This window comes from Salmo salar, chromosome 05, assembly GCF_965601325.2.
Source record: "Salmo salar chromosome 05, fSalSal1, whole genome shotgun sequence".
NCBI classification, from domain to species: domain Eukaryota; kingdom Metazoa; phylum Chordata; class Actinopteri; order Salmoniformes; family Salmonidae; genus Salmo; species Salmo salar.
In genome coordinates, this window is record NC_138295.1 from 7955001 (window position 1) to 7977500 (window position 22500).

Consider the following 22500-nt stretch of genomic DNA (forward strand, 5'->3'; position numbering starts at 1 on the left):
GGGATATAAACCATCTGATTAACCCACTAACTGTCTGGGCTCTAAACCCTCTGACTAACCCACTAACTGTCTGGGATCTAAACCCTCTGACTAACCCACTAACTGTCTGGGCTCTAAACCCTCTGACTAACCCACTAACTGTCTGGGATATAAACCCTCTGACTAACCCACTAACTGTCAGGGATATAAACCCTCTGACTAACCCACTAACTGTCTGGGCTCTAAACCCTCTGACTAACCCACTAACTGTCTGGGATATAAACTCTCTGACTAACCCACTAACTGTCAGGGATATAAACCCTCTGACTAACCCACTAACTGTCTGGGATATAAACCCTCTGACTAACCCACTAACTGTCTGGGCTCTAAACCCTCTGACTAACCCACTAACTGTCTGGGATATAAACCCTCTGACTAACCCACTAACTGTCTGGGATATAAACCCTCTGACTAACCCACTAACTGTCTGGGATATAAAACCTCTGACTAACCCACTAACTGTCTGGGATCTAAACCCTCTGACTAACCCACTAACTGTCTGGGATATAAACCCTCTGACTAACCCACTAACTGTCTGGGCTCTAAACCCTCTGACTAACCCACTAACTGTCTGGGATATAAACTCTCTGACTAACCCACTAACTGTCAGGGATATAAACCCTCTGACTAACCCACTAACTGTCTGGGATATAAACCCTCTGACTAACCCACTAACTGTCTGGGCTCTAAACCCTCTGACTAACCCACTAACTGTCTGGGATATAAACCCTCTGACTAACCCACTAACTGTCTGGGATATAAAACCTCTGACTAACCCACTAACTGTCTGGGATATAAAACCTCTGACTAACCCACTAACTGTCTGGGATATAAACCCTCTGACTAACCCACTAGCTGTCTGGGATATAAACTCTCTCTTGAGTGGTGGATCTAAACCTCACTCATCACTATTGAAGGTTGTGACTGTAGCTGTATAGTATTCTGAATATTTCTACAGAGAACGATTCTGATGTTCTTTCTCTATCTGCTTCAAGGTTATCTTGTGTTATCTGTTATCTCTCAGAACTGAATATTGGCTTTGGTATGGACGGATGATGCTATCTTACAGTGTAAATAGCAGTCGTTTATTGTGGAACTGTAACCTTTAGTTCAGATGTTTTATTGGGAACTGTAACCTGTAGTTCAGATGGTTTATTGGGAACTGTAACCTGTAGTTCAGATGGTTTATTGTGGAACTGTACCCTGTAGTTCAGATCGTTTGTTGTGTAACTGTAACCTGTAGTTCAGATGGTTTATTGGGAACTGTAACCTGTAGTTCAGATGGTTTATTGGGAACTGTAACCTGTAGTTCAGATGGTTTATTGTGGAACTGTAACCTGTAGTTCAGATGGTTTATTGGGAACTGTAACCTGTAGTTCAGGTGGTTTATTGGGGAACTGTAATCTGTAGTTCAGATGGTTTATTGTGGAACTGTAATCTGTAGTTCAGATCGTTTGTTGTGTAACTGTAACCTGTAGTTCAGATGGTTTATTGGGGAACTGTAATCTGTAGTTAAGATGGTTTATTGAGGAACTGTAACCTGTAGTTCAGATCGTTTGTTGTGTAACTGTAACCTGTAGTTCAGATGGTTTATTGGGAACTGTAACCTGTAGTTCAGATGGTTTATTGGGAACTGTAACCTGTAGTTAAGATGGTTTATTGAGGAACTGTAACCTGTAGTTCAGATGGTTTATTGGGAACTATAACCTGTAGTTCAGATGGTTTATTGGGGAACTGTAACCTGTAGTTCAGATGGTTTATTGGGAACTGTAACCTGTAGTTCAGATGGTTTATTGGGAACTGTAACCTGTAGTTCAGATGGTTTATTTTGGAACTGTAACCTGTAGTTCAGATGGTTTATTTTGGAACTGTAACCTGTAGTTCAGATGGTTTATTGAGGAACTGTAACCTGTAGTTCAGATGGTTTATTGGGAACTGTAACCTGTAGTTCAGGTGGTTTATTGTGGAACTGTAACTTGTAGTTCAGATGGTTTATTGGGAACTGTAACCTGTAGTTCAGATGGTTTATTGGGGAACTGTAATCTGTAGTTAAGATGGTTTATTGAGGAACTGTAACCTGTAGTTCAGATCGTTTGTTGTGTAACTGTAACCTGTAGTTCAGATGGTTTATTGGGAACTGTAACCTGTAGTTCAGATGGTTTATTGGGAACTGCAACCTGTAGTTCAGATGGTTTATTGAGGAACTGTAACCTGTAGTTCAGATGGTTTATTGTGGAATTGTAACCTGTAGTTCAGATGGTTTATTGGGAACTATAACCTGTAGTTCAGATGGTTTATTGGGAACTATAACCTGTAGTTCAGATGGTTTATTGGGAACTGTAACCTGTAGTTCAGATGGTTTATTGGGAACTATAACCTGTAGTTCAGATGGTTTATTTTGGAACTGTAACCTGTAGTTCAGATGGTTTATTGAGGAACTGTAACCTGTAGTTCAGATGGTTTATTGTGGAACTGTAACCTGTAGTTCAGATGGTTTATTGGGAACTATAACCTGTAGTTCAGATGGTTTATTGGGAACTATAACCTGTAGTTCAGATGGTTTATTGGGAACTGTAACCTGTAGTTCAGATGGTTTATTGGGAACTATAACCTGTAGTTCAGATGGTTTATTTTGGAACTGTAACCTGTAGTTCAGATGGTTTATTGAGGAACTGTAACCTGTAGTTCAGATGGTTTATTGAGGAACTGTAACCTGTAGTTCAGATGGTTTATTGGGAACTGTAACCTGTAGTTCAGATGGTTTATTGGGAACTATAACCTGTAGTTCAGATGGTTTATTGGGGAACTGTAACCTGTAGTTCAGATGGTTTATTGGGAACTGTAACCTGTAGTTCAGATGGTTTATTGGGAACTGTAACCTGTAGTTCAGATGGTTTATTGGGAACTGTAACCTGTAGTTCAGATGGTTTATTGGGAACTGTAACCTGTAGTTCAGATGGTATATTGAGGAACTGTAACCTGTAGTTCAGATGGTTTATTAGGAACTGTGACCTGTAGTTCAGATGGTTTATTGTGGAACTGTAACCTATAGTTCAGATGGTTTATTTGGAACTATAACCTGTAGTTCAGATGGTTTATTGAGGAACTGTAACCTGTAGTTCAGATGGTTTATTGGGAAATGTAACCTGTAGTTCAGATGGTTTATTGGTAACTGTAACCTGTAGTTCAGATGGTTTATTGAGGAACTGTAACCTGTAGTTCAGATGGTTTATTGAGGAACTGTAACCTGTAGTACAGATGGTTTATTGAGGAACTGTAACCTGTAGTTCAGATGGTTTATTGAGGAACTGTAACCTGTAGTTCAGATGGTTTATTGGGAACTGTAACCTGTAGTTCAGATGGTTTATTGGGAACTATAACCTGTAGTTCAGATGGTTTATTGGGGAACTGTAACCTGTAGTTCAGATGGTTTATTGGGAACTGTAACCTGTAGTTCAGATGGTTTATTGGGAACTGTAACCTGTAGTTCAGATGGTTTATTTTGGAACTGTAACCTGTAGTTCAGATGGTTTATTTTGGAACTGTAACCTGTAGTTCAGATGGTTTATTGAGGAACTGTAACCTGTAGTTCAGATGGTTTATTGGGAACTGTAACCTGTAGTTCATGTGGTTTATTGTGGAACTGTAACTTGTAGTTCAGATGGTTTATTGGGAACTGTAACCTGTAGTTCAGATGGTTTATTGGGGAACTGTAATCTGTAGTTAAGATGGTTTATTGAGGAACTGTAACCTGTAGTTCAGATCGTTTGTTGTGTAACTGTAACCTGTAGTTCAGATGGTTTATTGGGAACTGTAACCTGTAGTTCAGATGGTTTATTGGGAACTGTAACCTGTAGTTCAGATGGTTTATTGAGGAACTGTAACCTGTAGTTCAGATGGTTTATTGTGGAACTGTAACCTGTAGTTCAGATGGTTTATTGGGAACTATAACCTGTAGTTCAGATGGTTTATTGGGAACTATAACCTGTAGTTCAGATGGTTTATTGGGAACTGTAACCTGTAGTTCAGATGGTTTATTGGGAACTATAACCTGTAGTTCAGATGGTTTATTTTGGAACTGTAACCTGTAGTTCAGATGGTTTATTTTGGAACTGTAACCTGTAGTTCAGATGTTTTATTGGGAACTATAACCTGTAGTTAAGATGGTTTATTGTGGAACTGTAACCTGTAGTTCAGATGGTTTATTGGGAACTGTAACCTGTAGTTCAGATGGTTTATTGGGAACTGTAACCTGTAGTTCAGATGGTATATTGAGGAACTGTAACCTGTAGTTCAGATGGTTTATTAGGAACTGTGACCTGTAGTTCAGATGGTTTATTGTGGAACTGTAACCTATAGTTCAGATGGTTTATTTGGAACTATAACCTGTAGTTCAGATGGTTTATTGAGGAACTGTAACCTGTAGTTCAGATGTTTTTTTGGGAAATGTAACCTGTAGTTCAGATGGTTTATTGGTAACTGTAACCTGTAGTTCAGATGGTTTATTGAGGAACTGTAACCTGTAGTTCAGATGGTTTATTGGGAACTGTAACCTGTAGTTCAGATGGTTTATTGAGGAACTGTAACCTGTAGTACAGATGGTTTATTGAGGAACTGTAACCTGTAGTTCAGATGGTTTATTGAGGAACTGTAACCTGTAGTTCAGATGGTTTATTGGGAACTGTAACCTGTAGTTCAGATGGTTTATTGGGAACTGTAACCTGTAGTTCAAATGGTTTATTGGGAACTGTAACCTGTAGTTCTGATGGTAGTGATCAAGATGGTCATTTACATTGAAATAATCTTTGTTTAATTTTATTTTCACTGCCCACAATAATTGTAATTACATACATTTGTATGTATGTACATTTACATTTATTTTTTTATTTTGTCATTTAGCAGAAGCTCTTATCCAAAGTAACTTACAGTAGTGAGTTCATACATTTTTCCATATGGGTTCCCCGTGGGTATCAAATCCACAACCCTGGCTTTGCAAGTGCCATGCTCGAGCGACTGAGCCACACAGGACCACACAATATTTGTACAGTATCTTCATCCTGATTGAAATCCATTGCCATTCACACTCATTTTAAAGGATAGACTGATCAACATGACCGTCAACTGTATTGAGTTGATCACCTGCTGGGTGTCGACAAACAGTGGTGATTCAACGTGTATAATTGTCAGGAAATGTATTGAAAATGACGGCCGATGTTCTGTGGTCAGAGGCAATAGGATGGCCATCCACTGAAAACGGTCAACGTTCCTCTTGGTCTGTTTTCCCCCTTAGAGCAAAGCCAAATTAAAGGTACACTTAGCTATTTCTTCTAGGTTCCCTCCCACTAATATCTCATTGGCCTGTTCCTCTGCCTATCCCAACAGCAAACCCTGGAGAACAACCTCACCAACCTGGTGAAGAGAAACAGTGAGCTGGAGAACCAGATGGCCAAACTCATCCAGATCTGTCAGCAGGTTGAGGTGAGTCTAGATGCTGTTGTTGTGACCGTATTACCACCACACCAGCAGTCATGACCTCATTCTCAAATTCCAACGTGACCGCTGGGTCACGGTAACCTCCTCTTATGCTCTATGGACATGCTTTGGTAGTATCCATCAGGTCCTAATGGTCTGGTACACTCAGGGCTCTATTGTCCCTCCATCAGGTCCTAATGGTCTGGTACACTCAGGGCTCTATTGTTCCTCCGTCAGGTCCTAATGGTCTGGTACACTCAGGGCTCTATTGTTCCTCCATCAGGTCCTAATGGTCTGGTACACTCAGGGCTCTATTGTTCCTCCATCAGGTCCTAATGGTCTGGTACACTCAGGGCTCTATTGTTCCTCCATCAGGTCCTAATGGTCTGGTACACTCAGGGCTCTATTGTCCCTCCATCAGGTCCTAATGGTCTGGTACACTCAGGGCTCTATTGTCCCTCCATCAGGTCCTAATGGTCTGGTACACTCAGGGCTCTATTGTCCCTCCATCAGGTCCTAATGGTCTGGTACACTCAGGGCTCTATTGTTCCTCCATCAGGTCCTAATGGTCTGGTACACTCAGGGCTCTATTGTCCCTCCATCAGGTCCTAATGGTCTGGTACACTCAGGGCTCTATTGTTCCTCCATCAGGTCCTAATGGTCTGGTACACTCAGGGCTCTATTGTTCCTCCATCAGGTCCTAATGGTCTGGTACACTCAGGGCTCTATTGTCCCTCCATCAGGTCCTAATGGTCTGGTACACTCAGGGCTCTATTGTTCCTCCATCAGGTCCTAATGGTCTGGTACACTCAGGGCTCTATTGTCCCTCCATCAGGTCCTAATGGTCTGGTACACTCAGGGCTCTATTGTCCCTCCATCAGGTCCTAATGGTCTGGTACACTCAGGGCTCTATTGTCCCTCCATCAGGTCCTAATGGTCTGGTACACTCAGGGCTCTATTGTCCCTCCATCAGGTCCTAATGGTCTGGTACACTCAGGGCTCTATTGTCCCTCCATCAGGTCCTAATGGTCTGGTACACTCAGGGCTCTATTGTTCCTCCATCAGGTCCTAATGGTCTGGTACACTCAGGGCTCTATTGTCCCTCCATCAGGTCCTAATGGTCTGGTACACTCAGGGCTCTATTGTCCCTCCATCAGGTCCTAATGGTCTGGTACACTCAGGGCTCTATTGTCCCTCCATCAGGTCCTAATGGTCTGGTACACTCAGGGCTCTATTGTTCCTCCGTCAGGTCCTAATGGTCTGGTACACTCAGGGCTCTATTGTCCCTCCATCAGGTCCTAATGGTCTGGTACACTCAGGGCTCTATTGTCCCTCCATCAGGTCCTAATGGTCTGGTACACTCAGGGCTCTATTGTTCCTCCATCAGGTCCTAATGGTCTGGTACACTCAGGGCTCTATTGTCCCTCCATCAGGTCCTAATGGTCTGGTACACTCAGGGCTCTATTGTCCCTCCATCAGGTCCTAATGGTCTGGTACACTCAGGGCTCTATTGTCCCTCCATCAGGTCCTAATGGTCTGGTACACTCAGGGCTCTATTGTCCCAATCTAACCACTCAGACATTAATGCAAATGCCACCGAAAATCACTTCAAATACTTATTATCAAGACAGTATTATGCTTTTAAACTCAGTCAATCGATCAATCAAATGTATTTATTAAGCCCATCTTACATCAGCTGATGTCACAAAGTGCTGTACAGAAACCCAGCCTAAAACCCCAAACAGCAAGCAATGCAGATGTAGGAACGCGGTGGCTAGGACAAACTCCCTAGAAAGGCAGGAACCTGGGAAGAAACCTAGAGAGGAACCAGGCTCTGAGGGTTGGCCAGTCCTCTTCTGGCTGTGCCAGGTGGAGATTATAACAGAACATGGCCAAGATGTTCAAATGTTCATAGATGACCAGCAGGGTCAAATAATAATAATCACAGTGGTTGTTGAGGGTGCAACAGGTCAGCACCTCAAGAGTAAATGTCAGTTGGCTTTTCATAGCCGATCATTGAGAGTATCTCTACCGCTCCTGCTGTCTCTAGAGAGTTGAAAACAGCAGGTCTTAATAGCCTAGTAATAGGGCATTATCAATGTTTTCATAATGAATAGGCTGACACATTACCTTTAGCTTCAGAATGATTCATCACTGTGTGTTTCCATCTCCTCCTCTCTCTCCTTCATTCCTCATCAAGGTAAAGGGAGGCTACTTTGAAGAATCTCAAATATAAAATATTTTTTTATTTGTTTAACACTTTTTTGGGGTTACTACATGATTCCATATGTGTTATTTCATAGTGTTGATGTCTTCACTATTATTCTACAATGTAAAAATAAAGAAAAACCCTGTAAAGAGTAGGTGTGTCCAAACTTTTGGCTGGTACTCTATATTTACAAAAAAAATACAATGGGGATTGGAAATGATTCAGATAATTACATTGATGGAAGCTACAATCTATCTGCAGTATTAAAGCTGATCTGCCCCCTAAAAATAATGAGGATCCCAGCTGCTACAATAAAAGCGGAATAGTTTACCTGGGATTATTGAAAAACGATCCCGTCTCTATTTGTTATTCCACTGCATATGGATGACACGAATTTATCCCCTGTTCCTGTTCCTGTTCCTGCCTATTTGATAACGATAAATCTAAACTCATTTTACATATTAGTAAAGATAAGATTACATTTGAGAATAGTCTGATGGGTGAAAATATGATCACTTGATGAGAGAACAGGGTTTGAAGCCCTGATGCAAGGAACAGAGCGCAATATTTTTGGGCGGCTTTCTCACGTCATAAATAGCCTGTAGTGACATCATGCAGCCCATATGCTTTGATTTCTAACACATTCTAAGGTTTGTATCATTCACAACTAAAGTTGCCAAGTAACTGTAAATCTAGTGTATAGGACCTGTTGTAAATTATCCCTGTTACGCTTAGCCAACATAGCACTCGCTCCGGAATGGGAGAAATACATTCAAATATATTCCTCTTACTATAAAATCATATACAATCAAATAATGGCACGGGACTTATAAACATATCTAGTCTGCTAAATGAACAAGCCTACAGCACAGCCTATGGCATGGAGCATAGCCTGATAACATACAGTACGCCAATTTCATATCCTGTTCTTCTGAAATCAAATGTATTCATTTCATAATGTTTCTTTAGACCTGCCTAAAATAAATAATGGATTTACTGTGATGGTGTATATTAAATGGATTTATTGGAGTTTTTTAAATGTAGATGTTTCAAAGGCGCACACCAGCGGCTTGTATGTGTGGAGACCTGAAGATGCTAAAAGTGTTTATGTTAATTAACGGTCAATTAACGTGAGACCGGTAATTAACCGTCTGAGAAAATGTTATGACCTCTACAGCCCTAGGTGAGTCAGTTCTCATCCAGATCTGTCAACAGGTGGAGGTGAGTCAGTTCTCAGTCAGATCTGTCAACAGGTGGAGGTGAGTCAGTTCTCATCCAGATCTGTCAACAGGTGGAGGTGAGTCAGTTCTGTCAACAGGTGGAGGTGAGTCAGTTCTCAGTCAGATCTGTCAACAGGTGGAGGTGAGTCAGTTCTCAGTCAGATCTGTCAACAGGTGGAGGTGAGTCAGTTCTCAGTCAGATCTGTCAACAGGTGGAGGTGAGTCAGTTCTCATCCAGATCTGTCAACAGGTGGAGGTGAGTCAGTTCTCATCCAGATCTGTCAACAGGTGGAGGTGAGTCAGTTCTCATCCAGATCTGTCAACAGGTGGAGGTGAGTCAGTTCTCATCCAGATCTGTCAACAGGTGGAGGTGAGTCAGTTTTCAGTCAGATCTGTCAACAGGTGGAGGTGAGTCAGTTCTCATCCAGATCTGTCAACAGGTGGAGGTGAGTCAGATCTGTCAACAGGTGGAGGTGAGTCAGTTCTCAGTCAGATCTGTCAACAGGTGGAGGTGAGTCAGTTCTCAGTCATATCTGTCAACAGGTGGAGGTGAGTCAGTTCTCAGTCAGATCTGTCAACAGGTGGAGGTGAGTCAGTTCTCATCCAGATCTGTCAACAGGTGGAGGTGAGTCAGTTCTCAGTCAGATCTGTCAACAGGTGGAGGTGAGTCAGTTCTCAGTCAGATCAAATCAAATCGATTGATTTATATAGCCCTTCTTACATCAGCTGATATCTCAAAGTGCTGTACAGAAACCCAGCCTAAAACCCCAAACAGCAAGTAATGCTGGTGTAGAAGCACGGTGGCTAGGAAAAACTCCCTAGAAAGGCCAGAACCTAGGAAGAAACCTAGAGAGGAACCAGGCTAGGAGGGGTGGCCAGTCCTCTTCTGGCTGTGCCGGGTGGAGATTATAACAGAACATGGCCAAGATGTTCAAATGTTCATAAATGACCAGCATGGTCAAATAATAATAATCACAGTAGTTGTCGAGGGTGCAACAAGTCAGCACCTCAAGAGTAAATGTCAGTTGGCTTTTCATAGCCGATCATTGAGAGTATCTCTACCGCTCCTGCTGTCTCTAGAGAGTTGAAAACAGCAGGTCTGGGACAGGTAGCACGTCCGGTGAACAGGTCAGGGTTCCATAGCCTCAGGAAGAACAGATGAAACTGGAGCAGCAGCACGGCCAGGTGGACTGGGGACAGCAAGGAGTCATCATGCCAGGTAGTCCTGAGGCATGGTCCTAGGGCTCAGGTCCTCCGAGAGAGAGAGAAAGAAAGAAAGAAAATTAGAGAGAGCATACTTAAATTCACACAGGACACCGGATAAGACAGGGGAAATACTCCAGATATAGACTGACCCTAGCCCCCCGACACAAACTACTGCAGCATAAATACTGGAGGCTGAGACGGGAGGGGTCAGGAGACACTGTGGCCCCATCCGATGATACCCCCGGACAGGGCCAAACAGGCATGATATAACCCCACCCACTTTGCCAAAGCACAGCTCCCACACCACTAGAGGGATATCTTCAACCACCAATTTACCATCCTGAGACAAGGCCGAGTACAGCCCACAAAAATCTCTGCCACGGCACAACCCAAGGTGGGGCGCCAACCCAGACAGGAAGACCATGTCAGTGACTCAACCCACTCAAGTGACGCACCCCTCCTAGGGACGGCATGGAAGAACACCAGTAAGCCAGTGACTCAGCTCCTGTAATAGGGTTAGAGGCAGAGAATCCCAGTGGAGAGAGGGGAACCGGCCAGGCAGAGACAGCAAGGGCGGTTCGTTGCTCCAGAGCCTTTCCGTTCACCTTCACACTCCTGGGCCAGACTACACTTAATCATAGGACCTACTGAAGAGATGAGTCTTCAGTAAAGACTTAAATGTTGAGACCGAGTCTACGTCTCTCACATGGGTAGGCAGACTATTCCATAAAAATGGAGCTCTATAGGAGAAAGCCCTGCCTCCAGCTGTTTGCTTAGAAATTCTAAGGACAATTAGGAGGCCTGCGTCTTGTGACCAGACCGTACGTGTAGGTATGTACGGCAGGACCAAATCGGAAAGATGGGTAGGAGCAAGCCCATGTAATGCTTTGTAGGTTAGCAGTAAAACCTTGAAATCAGCCCTTGCTCTGCAGATCTGTCAACAGGTGGAGGTGAGTCAGTTCTCAGTCCGATCTGTCAACAGGTGGAGGTGAGTCAGTTCTCATCTAGATCTGTCAACAGGTGAAGGTGAGTTTGTTCTCATCTAGATCTGTCAACAGGTGGAGGTGAGTCAGTTCTCAGTCCGATCTGTCAACAGGTGAAGGTGAGTCAGTTCTCATCTAGATCTGTCAACAGGTGGAGGTGAGTCAGATCTGTCAACAGGTGGAGGTGAGTCAGTTCTCATCTAGATCTGTCAACAGGTGGAGGTGAGTCAGATCTCAGTCAGATCTGTCAACAGGTGGAGGTGAGTCAGTTCTCAGTCAGATCTGTCAACAGGTGAAGGTGAGTCAGTTCTCATCCAGATCTGTCAACAGGTGGAGGTGAGTCAAATTCCAGTCAGATTCCACTTTATATCAGGCTGGCACATTCCAGTCAGACCGTTCGCTCCACTGTTAGATCAGGCTGGCACATTCCAGTCAGATTCCACTGTTATATCAGGCTGGCACATTCCAGTCAGATTCCACTGTTAGATCAGGCTGGCACATTCCAGTCAGATTCCACTGTTATATCAGGCTGGCACATTCCAGTCAGATTCCACTGTTAGATCAGGCTGGCACATTCCAGTCAGATTCCACTGTTAGATCAGGCTGGCACATTCCAGTCAGATTCCACTGTTATATCAGGCTGGCACATTCCAGTCAGATTCTACTGTTAGATCAGGCTGGCACATTCCAGTCAGATTCCACTGTTAGATCAGGCTGGCACATTCCAGTCAGATTCCACTGTTAGATCAGGCTGGCACATTCCAGTCAGATTCCACTGTTAGATCAGGCTGGCACATTCCAGTCAGATTCTACTGTTAGATCAGGCTGGCACATTCCAGTCAGATTCCACTGTTATATCAGGCTGGCACATTCCAGTCAGATTCCACTTTTATATCAGGCTGGCACATTCCAGTCAGATTCCACTGTTAGATCAGGCTGGCACATTCCAGTCAGATTCCACTGTTATATCAGGCTGGCACATTCCAGTCAGATTCCACTGTTAGATCAGGCTGGCACATTCCAGTCAGATTCCACTGTTAGATCAGGCTGGCACATTCCAGTCAGATTCCACTGTTAGATCAGGCTGGCACATTCCAGTCAGATTCCACTGTTATATCAGGCTGGCACATTCCATTCAGATTCCACTGTTATATCAGGCTGGCACATTCCAGTCAGATTCCACTGTTAGATCAGGCTGGCACATTCCAGTCAGATTCCACTGTTAGATCAGGCTGGCACATTCCAGTCAGATTCCACTGTTAGATCAGGCTGGTACATTCCAGTCAGATTCCACTGTTATATCAGGCTGGCACATTCCAGTCAGATTCCACTGTTAGATCAGGCTGGCACATTCCAGTCAGATTCCACTGTTAGATCAGGCTGGCACATTCCAGTCAGATTCCACTGTTAGATCAGGCTGGCACATTCCAGTCAGATTCCACTGTTAGATCAGGCTGGCACATTCCAGTCAGATTCCACTGTTAGATCAGGCTGGCACATTCCAGTCAGATTCCACTGTTAGATCAGGCTGGCACATTCCAGTCAGATTCCACTGTTAGATCAGGCTGGCACATTCCAGTCAGATTCCACTGTTATATCAGGCTGGCACATTCCAGTCAGATTCCACTGTTAGATCAGGCTGGCACATTCCAGTCAGATTCCACTGTTATATCAGGCTGGCACATTCCAGTCAGATTCCACTGTTATATCAGGCTGGCACATTCCAGTCAGATTCCACTGTTATATCAGGCTGGCACATTCCAGTCAGATTCCACTGTTAGATCAGGCTGGCACATTCCAGTCAGATTCCACTGTTATATCAGGCTGGCACATTCCAGTCAGATTCTACTGTTAGATCAGGCTGGCACATTCCAGTCAGATTCCACTGTTATATCAGGCTGGCACATTCCAGTCAGATTCCACTGTTATATCAGGCTGGCATTTAAATGATGTAATAATGACAGTTTCACGTCACAGATACTGTTGGTAGGCATCTGAATGCAATGCATTATGGGGAATCCTCCAACTGGGAAACAGTATTGAACTTTGGTGTACCTGCAGATCTCTCTGTTAAGTGTATACTGTGGTGGTAAATCTGTAATCAACAGCCAGAGTCAGAGAGACAGGAGTGAGTAAATACTGATGACTAAAGTCAAATGGTGTCCATGAGAGAACAACCCTCCATTTTACATTAGACAGAAGCTCAATTTACAATTCTCTATCTCTGCACGGGTTCAACCAGTGAGGAGGGACGGTGTCAGGCTGAGCATCAAGGATAGAGCCAGCCAAGGCCACGGTTTGTGTGTGTGTGTGTGTGTGTGTGTGTGTGTGTGTGTGTGTGTGTGTGTGTGTGTGTGTGTGTGTGTGTGTGTGTGTGTGTGTGTGTGTGTGTGTGTGTCCAGCACTGAGGGAACTGAGCTGTATAATCAATAGAGGGATATTGGTCAGTTAACGACATCTCTGATTGGTGACAGGGTCAGATATACAGAGATATAGTTCACTAGTCAGACGGTGACAGGGTCAGATATACAGAGATATAGTTCACTAGTCAGACGGTGACAGGGTCAGATATACAGAGATATAGTTCACTAGTCAGACGGTGACAGGGTCAGATATACAGAGATATAGTTCACTAGTCAGACGGTGACAGGGTCAGATATACAGAGATATAGTTCACTAGTCAGACGGTGACAGGGTCAGATATACAGAGATATAGTTCACTAGTCAGACGGTGACAGGGTCAGCTGTACAGAGATATAGTTCACTAGTCAGACGGTGACAGGGTCAGCTGTACAGAGATATAGTTCACTAGTCAGACGGTGACAGGGTCAGATATACAGAGATATAGTTCACTAGTCAGACGGTGACAGGGTCAGCTGTACAGAGATATAGTTCACTAGTCAGACGGTGACAGGGTCAGATATACAGAGATATAGTTCACTAGTCAGACGGTGACAGGGTCAGATATACAGAGATATAGTTCACTAGTCAGACGGTGACAGGGTCAGCTGTACAGAGAGATAGTTCACTAGTGTGTATCCCTTTAATGCCGTCACTATGGATACATCCATATGGAAACCTATTCCCTATATAGTGCACTACTTTTGAAAAAGGCCTAAAGTAGTGTACTATATATGGAATAGGGTGCCATTTGGGGCAGATACCCATATCATCACCCCCTGCCATCCCTCAGCCCTGTGTGACAGTAATGGCCAACAGGTGGAACCCTGGTTTAATACTCTCCATCCCTCAGCCCTGTGTGACAGTAATGGCCGACTGGGGTAGAACCCTGGTTTAATACTCTCCATCCCTCAGCCCTGTGTGACAGTAATGGCCGACTGGGGTAGAACCCTGGTTTAATACTCTCCATCCCTCAGCCCTGTGTGACAGTAATGGCCGACAGGTGGAACGCTGGTTTAATACTCTCCATCCCTCAGCCCTGTGTGACAGTAATGGCTGACTGGGGTAGAACCCTGGTTTAATACTCTCCATCCCTCAGCCCTGTGTGACAGTAATGGCCGACAGGTGGAACGCTGGTTTAATACTCTCCATCCCTCAGCCCTGTGTGACAGTAATGGCCGACTGGAATGGCATGCTGGTTTAATACTCTCCATCCCTCAGCCCTGTGTGACAGTAATGGCCGACTGGAATGGCATGCTGGTTTAATACTCTCCATCCCTCAGCCCTGTGTGACAGTAATGGCCGACTGGAATGGCATGCTGGTTTAATACTCTCCATCCCTCAGCCCTGTGTGACAGTAATGGCTGACAGGTGGAACGCTGGTTTAATACTCTCCATCCCTCAGCCCTGTGTGACAGTAATGGCCGACAGTTGGAACGCTGGTTTAATGCTCTCCATCCCTCAGCCCTGTGTGACAGTAATGGCCGACAGTTGGAACGCTGGTTTAATACTCTCCATCCCTCAGCCCTGTGTGACAGTAATGGCCGACAGTTGGAACGCTGGTTTAATGCTCTCCATCCCTCAGCCCTGTGTGACAGTAATGGCCGACAGTTGGAACGCTGGTTTAATACTCTCCATCCCTCAGCCCTGTGTGACAGTAATGGCTGACTGGGGTAGAACCCTGGTTTAATACTCTCCATCCCTCAGCCCTGTGTGACAGTAATGGCCGACAGGTGGAACGCTGGTTTAATACTCTCCATCCCTCAGCCCTGTGTGACAGTAATGGCCGACAGGTGGAACGCTGGTTTAATGCTCTCCATCCCTCTCAACACTATTCATCCTTTATTAAACAGTAAACTCTATGTGAGTCCCAATGGCACCATATTCCCTATTTTGTGCGCTGACCAGGGTCCATAGTGCACTGTATAGTGAATAGGGTCCCATTTGGGACGCATTCTCTATTTCCCATTAGTCTGGTCCCGGAGAACCACAGTGTAACTAACTATTCATTCAGACCATCAGATTAAGTGATCTCTGTGTTATTCATCAACTCCTGAGGAGAGGAAAGTGTTCCAAAAAGTGTTTGTCTTCCTTCCTCCCTTTCCTCTGTCTCCCAACTGTTGTCGTCCTCATCTGCCTGCGTACTGATACGGCTCAGCAACAATCTGTTCCTCTTCTATTCATAATAAATTATTTAGCTATGCGACTGACTTGGCCATCAAGAGAACTTGCCCCGTGTTAAAACAAACTGTTAAAAGCTCATTTTAAAAAATAAAATGGATTTACTTATGGATGCTATTCTCTGGTGTGAGGTTTGTGTGAAAGGCTTGGTTATTCTGAAGACAAGCATAGTATACCTTATGTGAGGTAATGCTAATGTACTATGCTAATTGTATTCAGGCCTAGGTGTGTGTGTGTGTGTGTGTGTGTGTGTGTGTGTGTGTGTGTGTGTGTGTGTGTGTGTGTGTGTGTGTGTGTGTGTGTGTGTGTGTGTGTGCGTGTGTGTGTGTGTGCGCGTGTGTGTGTGTGTGTGTGTGTGTGTGCGCGTGTTTCTTCCCAGAAGCCTCCCTGCTAGGAGGAGATGGAAGAGTTCTTTATCTCTGTTCTGTAACACTTCAGGGAGAAAAGAGGGAGAAACACAGCTCACTAATAATGCATCACAACAACAGAGGACTGACTGGCTGCATGGGGCTCTATACAGTTCTGGTGTGACCTGGATTTTTCTGTTGTTGCTGCATTGCATACACTTATCTCTCTCCAAGATGATATGATCAAAAAGAGGACTGTGAACCTGCCGGTGGGTTCTGTAGTGGTGACATAGCAACACTGCCTTCAGCTGTATCTCTCCTTTTAGAGTTTGACAGATACCCTCATTTATAAACTGATAATTGTTTTTTTCTCCTGGGCTGTTTATTTTTTCTCTATTGTTTCTTTGACAATAGTTTGAATGTATTTTGGTTTTTGCCTGTGTGTTAGATTGTGTTGACAGTATAATCGACTTGGTGATGTGTTACAGTAGGCAGAGTGTACCACTTAGTTGAAACATATGCCAAAGCCATCCATATTTTAACAGATCTCAATGCTCTTTTTTGCTGGGGAGTGCAGGACAGGACAGGGAGGTCCCTAGTGACTTGTGGACGTGCACTTAGACACTTCCTGCTTTTTGAATCCTGTTTAATCTGTCAGACTGGAGGAGAGACCAGCACTAATCACTGCTGTGACAAACAACAGCCTCTCACCATGAATCCTGTTTAATCTGTCAGACTGGAGGAGAGACCAGCACTAATCACTGCTGTGACAAACAACAGCCTCTCACCATGAATCCTGTTTAATCTGTCAGACTGGAGGAGAGACCAACACTAATCACTGCTGTGACAAACAACAGCCTCTCACCATGAATCCTGTTTAATCTGTCAGGCTGGAGGAGAGACCAGCACTAATCACTGCTGTGACAAACAACAGCCTCTCACCATGAATCCTGTTTAATCTGTCAGACTGGAGGAGAGACCAGCACTAATCACTGCTGTGACAAACAACAGCCTCTCACCATGAATCCTGTTTAATCTGTCAGACTGGAGGAGAGACCAGCACTAATCACTGCTGTGACAAACAACAGCCTCTCACCATGAATCCTGTTTAATCTGTCAGACTGGAGGAGAGACCAGCACTAATCACTGCTGTGACAAACAACAGCCTCTCACCATGAATCCTGTTTAATCTGTCAGACTGGAGGAGAGACCAGCACTAATCACTGCTGTGACAAACAACAGCCTCTCACCATGAATCCTGTTTAATCTGTCAGGCTGGAGGAGAGACCAGCACTAATCACTGCTGTGACAAACAACAGCCTCTCACCATGAATCCTGTTTAATCTGTCAGACTGGAGGAGAGACCAGCACTAATCACTGCTGTGACAAACAACAGCCTCTCACCATGAATCCTGTTTAATCTGTCAGACTGGAGGAGAGACCAGCACTAATCACTGCTGTGACAAACAACAGCCTCTCACCATGAATCCTGTTTAATCTGTCAGACTGGAGGAGAGACCAGCACTAATCACTGCTGTGACAAACAACAGCCTCTCACCATGAATCCTGTTTAATCTGTCAGACTGGAGGAGAGACCAGCACTAATCACTGCTGTGACAAACAACAGCCTCTCACCATGAATCCTGTTTAATCTGTCAGGCTGGAGGAGAGACCAGCACTAATCACTGCTGTGACAAACAACAGCCTCTCACCATGAATCCTGTTTAATCTGTCAGACTGGAGGAGAGACCAGCACTAATCACTGCTGTGACAAACAACAGCCTCTCACCATGAATCCTGTTTAATCTGTCAGACTGGAGGAGAGACCAACACTAATCACTGCTGTGACAAACAACAGCCTCTCACCATGAATCCTGTTTAATCTGTCAGGCTGGAGGAGAGACCAGCACTAATCACTGCTGTGACAAACAACAGCCTCTCACCATGAATCCTGTTTAATCTGTCAGACTGGAGGAGAGACCAACACTAATCACTGCTGTGACAAACAACAGCCTCTCACCATGAATCCTGTTTAATCTGTCAGGCTGGAGGAGAGACCAGCACTAATCACTGCTGTGACAAACAACAGCCTCTCACCATGAATCCTGTTTAATCTGTCAGGCTGGAGGAGAGACCAGCACTAATCACTGCTGTGACAAACAACAGCCTCTCACCAAGACTTCTTCGCTCCTCTCTGCACCGTTCTGCTCACTTTAAGGCCCAACTAAACAAAACGGAAGCTTATTTTCTTGCTATAAATCAATGGGTATACATCATTAATTTATATGATCAATAACGGTTTAAATATAACAGAGTGGGCCTTTAAAAGAACCCAGGCCCTCACTGTTATCTGGGGCTCCTTGCTGTTTTCTGCTCTCTTTCACCTTTTACACAGGTGAAGTCGGTAGTTTACATATACCTTAGCCAAATACATTTAAACTCAGTTTTTCACAATTCCTGACATTTAATCCTAGTAAAGATTCCCTGTTTTAGGTCAGTTAGGATCACCACTTTTATTTTAAGAATGTGAAATGTCAGAATAATAGTAGAGAGAATGATTTATTTCAGCATTTATTTATTTCATCACATTCCAAGTGGGTCAGAAGTTTACACTCAATTAGTATTTGTTAGCATTGCCTTCAAATTGTTTAACTTGGGTCAAACATTTTCGGGTAGCCTTCCACAAGCTTCCCACAATAAGTTGGGTGAATTTTGGCCCATTCCTCCTGACAGAGCTGGTGTAACTGAGTCAGGTTTGTAGGCCTCCTTGCTCGCACAAGATTTTTCAGTTCTGCCTAGAAGTGTTCTATGGGATTGAGGTCAGGGATTTGTGATGGCCACTCCAATACCTTGACTTTGTTGTCCTTAAGCCATTTTGCCACAACTTTGGAAGTATGCTTGCGGCCATCGTCCATTTGGAAGACCCATTTGCGACCAAGCTTTAACTTCCTGACTGATGTCTTGTGATGTTGCTTCAATTTATCCATATAAGTTTTCTTCCGCATGATGCCATCTAATTTGTGAAGTGCACCAGTCCCTCCTGCAGCAAAGCACCCCCACAACATGATGCTGCCACCCCCGTGCTTCACGGTTGGGATGGTGTTCTTCGGCTTGCAAGCCTCCCCCTTTTTCCTCCAAACATAACAATGGTCATTATAGCCAAACAGTTCTATTTTTGTTTCATCAGACCAGAGGACATTTTTCCAAAAAGTACAATCTTTGTTCCCATGTGCAGTTACAAACCATAGTCTGACTTTTTTTTGTCGGTTTCGGAGCAGTGGCTTCTTCCTTGATGTACCTGTTTCCTCCACCATCTTCACAAGGTCCTTTGCTGTTGTTCTGGGATTGATTTGCACTTTTCGCACCAAAGTATGTTCATCTCTAGGAGACAGAATGCGTCTCCTTCCTGAACAGTTTGACGGCTGCGTGGTCCCATGGTGTTTATACTTGCGTACTATTGTTTGTACAGATGGACGTGGTACCTTCAGGCATTTGGAAATTGCTCCCAAGGATGAACCAGACTTTTTGAGGTCTACAATTCTTTTTCTGAGGTCTTGGCTGATTTATTTTGATTTTCCCATGATGTCAAGCAAAGAGGCACTGAGTTTGAAGGTAGGCCTTGAAATACATCCACAGGTACACTTCCAATTGACTCAAATGATGTCAATTAGCCTATCAGAAACTTCTAAAGCCATTTTCCAAGCTGTTTAAAGGCACAGGCAACTTAGTGTATGTAAACTTCTGATCGACTGGAATTGTGATACAGTGAATTAAAAGTGAAATAATCTGTAATCAATTGTTCAAAAAATGACTTGTGTCATGCACAAAGTAGATGTACTAACTTGCCAAAATTATGTCTCCCTGTGTGTGAGTAGATATCAGTGTTTTCAGTGAGACGTGGTGCTACTGCTGTTGAGGGTTTAATGAGGGAGTTGAGATCATGAATAAAACATGATACTCCCCAGCTAGTAACTATATGAGATCATGAATAAAACATGATACTCCCCAGCTAGTAACTATATGAGATCAGATCCCAGCTAGTAACTATATGAGATCAGATCCCAGCTAGTAACTATATGAGATCAGATCCCAGCTAGTAACTATATGAGATCAGATCCCAGCTAGTAACTATATGAGATCAGACCCAGCTAGTAACTATATGAGATCAGATCCCAGCTAGTAACTATATGAGATCAGACCCAGCTAGTAACTATATGAGATCAGATCCCAGCTAGTAACTATATGAGATCAGATCCCAGCTAGTAACTATATGAGATCAGACCCAGCTAGTAACTATATGAGATCAGATCCCATTCTAGTAACTATATGAGATCAGACCCAGCTAGTAACTATATGAGATCAGATCCCAGCTAGTAACTATATGAGATCAGACCCAGCTAGTAACTATATGAGATCAGATCCCAGCTAGTAACTATATGAGATCAGATCCCATTCTAGTAACTATATGAGATCAGACCCAGCTAGTAACTATATGAGATCAGATCCCAGCTAGTAACTATATGAGATCAGACCCAGCTAGTAACTATATGAGATCAGATCCCAGCTAGTAACTATATGAGATCAGACCCAGCTAGTAACTATATGAGATCAGACCCAGTTAGTAACTATATGAGATCAGATCCCAGCTAGTAACTATATGAGATCAGATCCCAGCTAGTAACTATATGAGATCAGACCCAGCTAGTAACTATATGAGATCAGATCCCAGCTAGTAACTATATGAGATCAGACCCAGCTAGTAACTATATGAGATCAGACCCAGCTAGTAACTATATGAGATCAGATCCCAGCTAGTAACTATATGAGATCAGACCCAGCTAGTAACTATATGAGATCAGATCCCAGCTAGTAACTATATGAGATCAGACCCAGCTAGTAACTATATGAGATCAGATCCCAGCTAGTAACTATATGAGATCAGATCCCAGCTAGTAACAATATGAGATCAGACCCAGCTAGTAACTATATGAGATCAGACCCAGCTAGTAACTATATGAGATCAGATCCCAGCTAGTAACTATATGAGATCAGATCCCAGCTAGTAACTATATGAGATCAGATCCCATTTTAGTAACTATATGAGATCAGATCCCATTCTAGTAACTATATGAGATCAGATCCCAGCTAGTAACTATATGAGATCAGATCCCAGCTAGTAACTATATGAGATCAGATCCCAGCTAGTAACTATATGAGATCAGATCCCAGCTAGTAACTATATGAGATCAGATCCCAGCTAGTAACTATATGAGATCAGACCCAGCTAGTAACTATATGAGATCTATATGAGTATCCTTCATTCATTACCAGCATCGGTAGCTAGACATGTTCTTCCACCTCATTACTGTATAATAACTCTAGAATTGTCTTATGTTGTCTTTTTAATGTCCACGCCATCTCTCTCCATCTCTTTCTTATAAGAATCCTACCCAGTGCATTTCAGAAAATTGCTAGTGCATTTTAGCCAAGGGGGCCCGGGCTCCCTCGCATGCCATTATGTGTCAGAACAGAGTAATACATCTCTCCAGTGAACTATAAAACTTTAATCCACCCTAGGATTTAGTGGTATGGACCAAGTGGCCGGGCAGGTGGCTCAAGGAGCGTGTGTTTCAGGTGAATCATGTCTGGGAGGGCAAAGTCCTCCACTAGAGGTCAGAGTGAATCATGTCAGGGTTAGGGTTAGGGAAAGTCCTCACCTAGTGGTCAGAGTGAATCATGTCGGGGTTAGGGAAAGTCCTCCAGTAGAGGTCAGAGTGAATCATGTCGGGGTTAGGGTTAGGGAAAGTCCTCCACTAGAGGTCAGAGTGAATCATGTCAGGGTTAGGGTTAGGGAAGGTCCTCACCTAGAGGTCAGAGTGAATCATGTCGGGGTTAGGGTTAGGGAAAGTCCTCCACTAGAGGTCAGAGTGAATCATGTCAGGGTTAGGGTTAGGGAAAGTCCTCCACTAGAGGTCAGAGTGAATCATGTCAGGGTTAGGGTTAGGGAAGGTCCTCACCTAGAGGTCAGAGTGAATCATGTTGGGGTTAGGGTTAGGGAAATTCCTCACCTAGAGGTCAGAGTGAATCATGTCAGGGTTAGGGTTAGGGAAAGTCCTCCAGTAGAGGTCAGAGTGAATAATGTTGGGGTTAGGGTTAGGGAAATTCCTCACCTAGAGGTCAGAGTGAATCATGTCGGGGTTAGGGAAAGTCCTCCAGTAGAGGTCAGAGTGAATCATGTCGGGGTTAGGGTTAGGGAAATTCCTCACCTAGAGGTCAGAGTGAATAATGTTGGGGTTAGGGTTAGGGAAAGTCCTCCAGTAGAGGTCAGAGTGAATCATGTCGGGGTTAGGGTTAGGGAAAGTCCTCACCTAGAGGTCAGAGTGAATCATGTCGTGGTTAGGGTTAGGGAATGTCCTCCAGTAGGGGTCAGAGTGAATTATATT

At 43.9% G+C, this 22500-nt stretch overlaps 1 protein-coding gene across 3 annotated transcripts in view; it reads left to right on the plus strand.

The window, feature by feature from the left end:
• Positions 1-22500, plus strand: part of LOC106604185 (putative E3 ubiquitin-protein ligase MID2) — a 287557-nt gene that overhangs the window by 221794 nt on the left and 43263 nt on the right. For all 3 annotated transcript variants that reach the window (XM_045717834.2, XM_045717835.2, XM_045717833.2), the window contains one exon: positions 5422-5517. In XM_045717834.2, coding sequence (XP_045573790.1) covers positions 5422-5517 — 96 coding nt within the window. The remainder of the gene's footprint in view (positions 1-5421; positions 5518-22500) is intronic.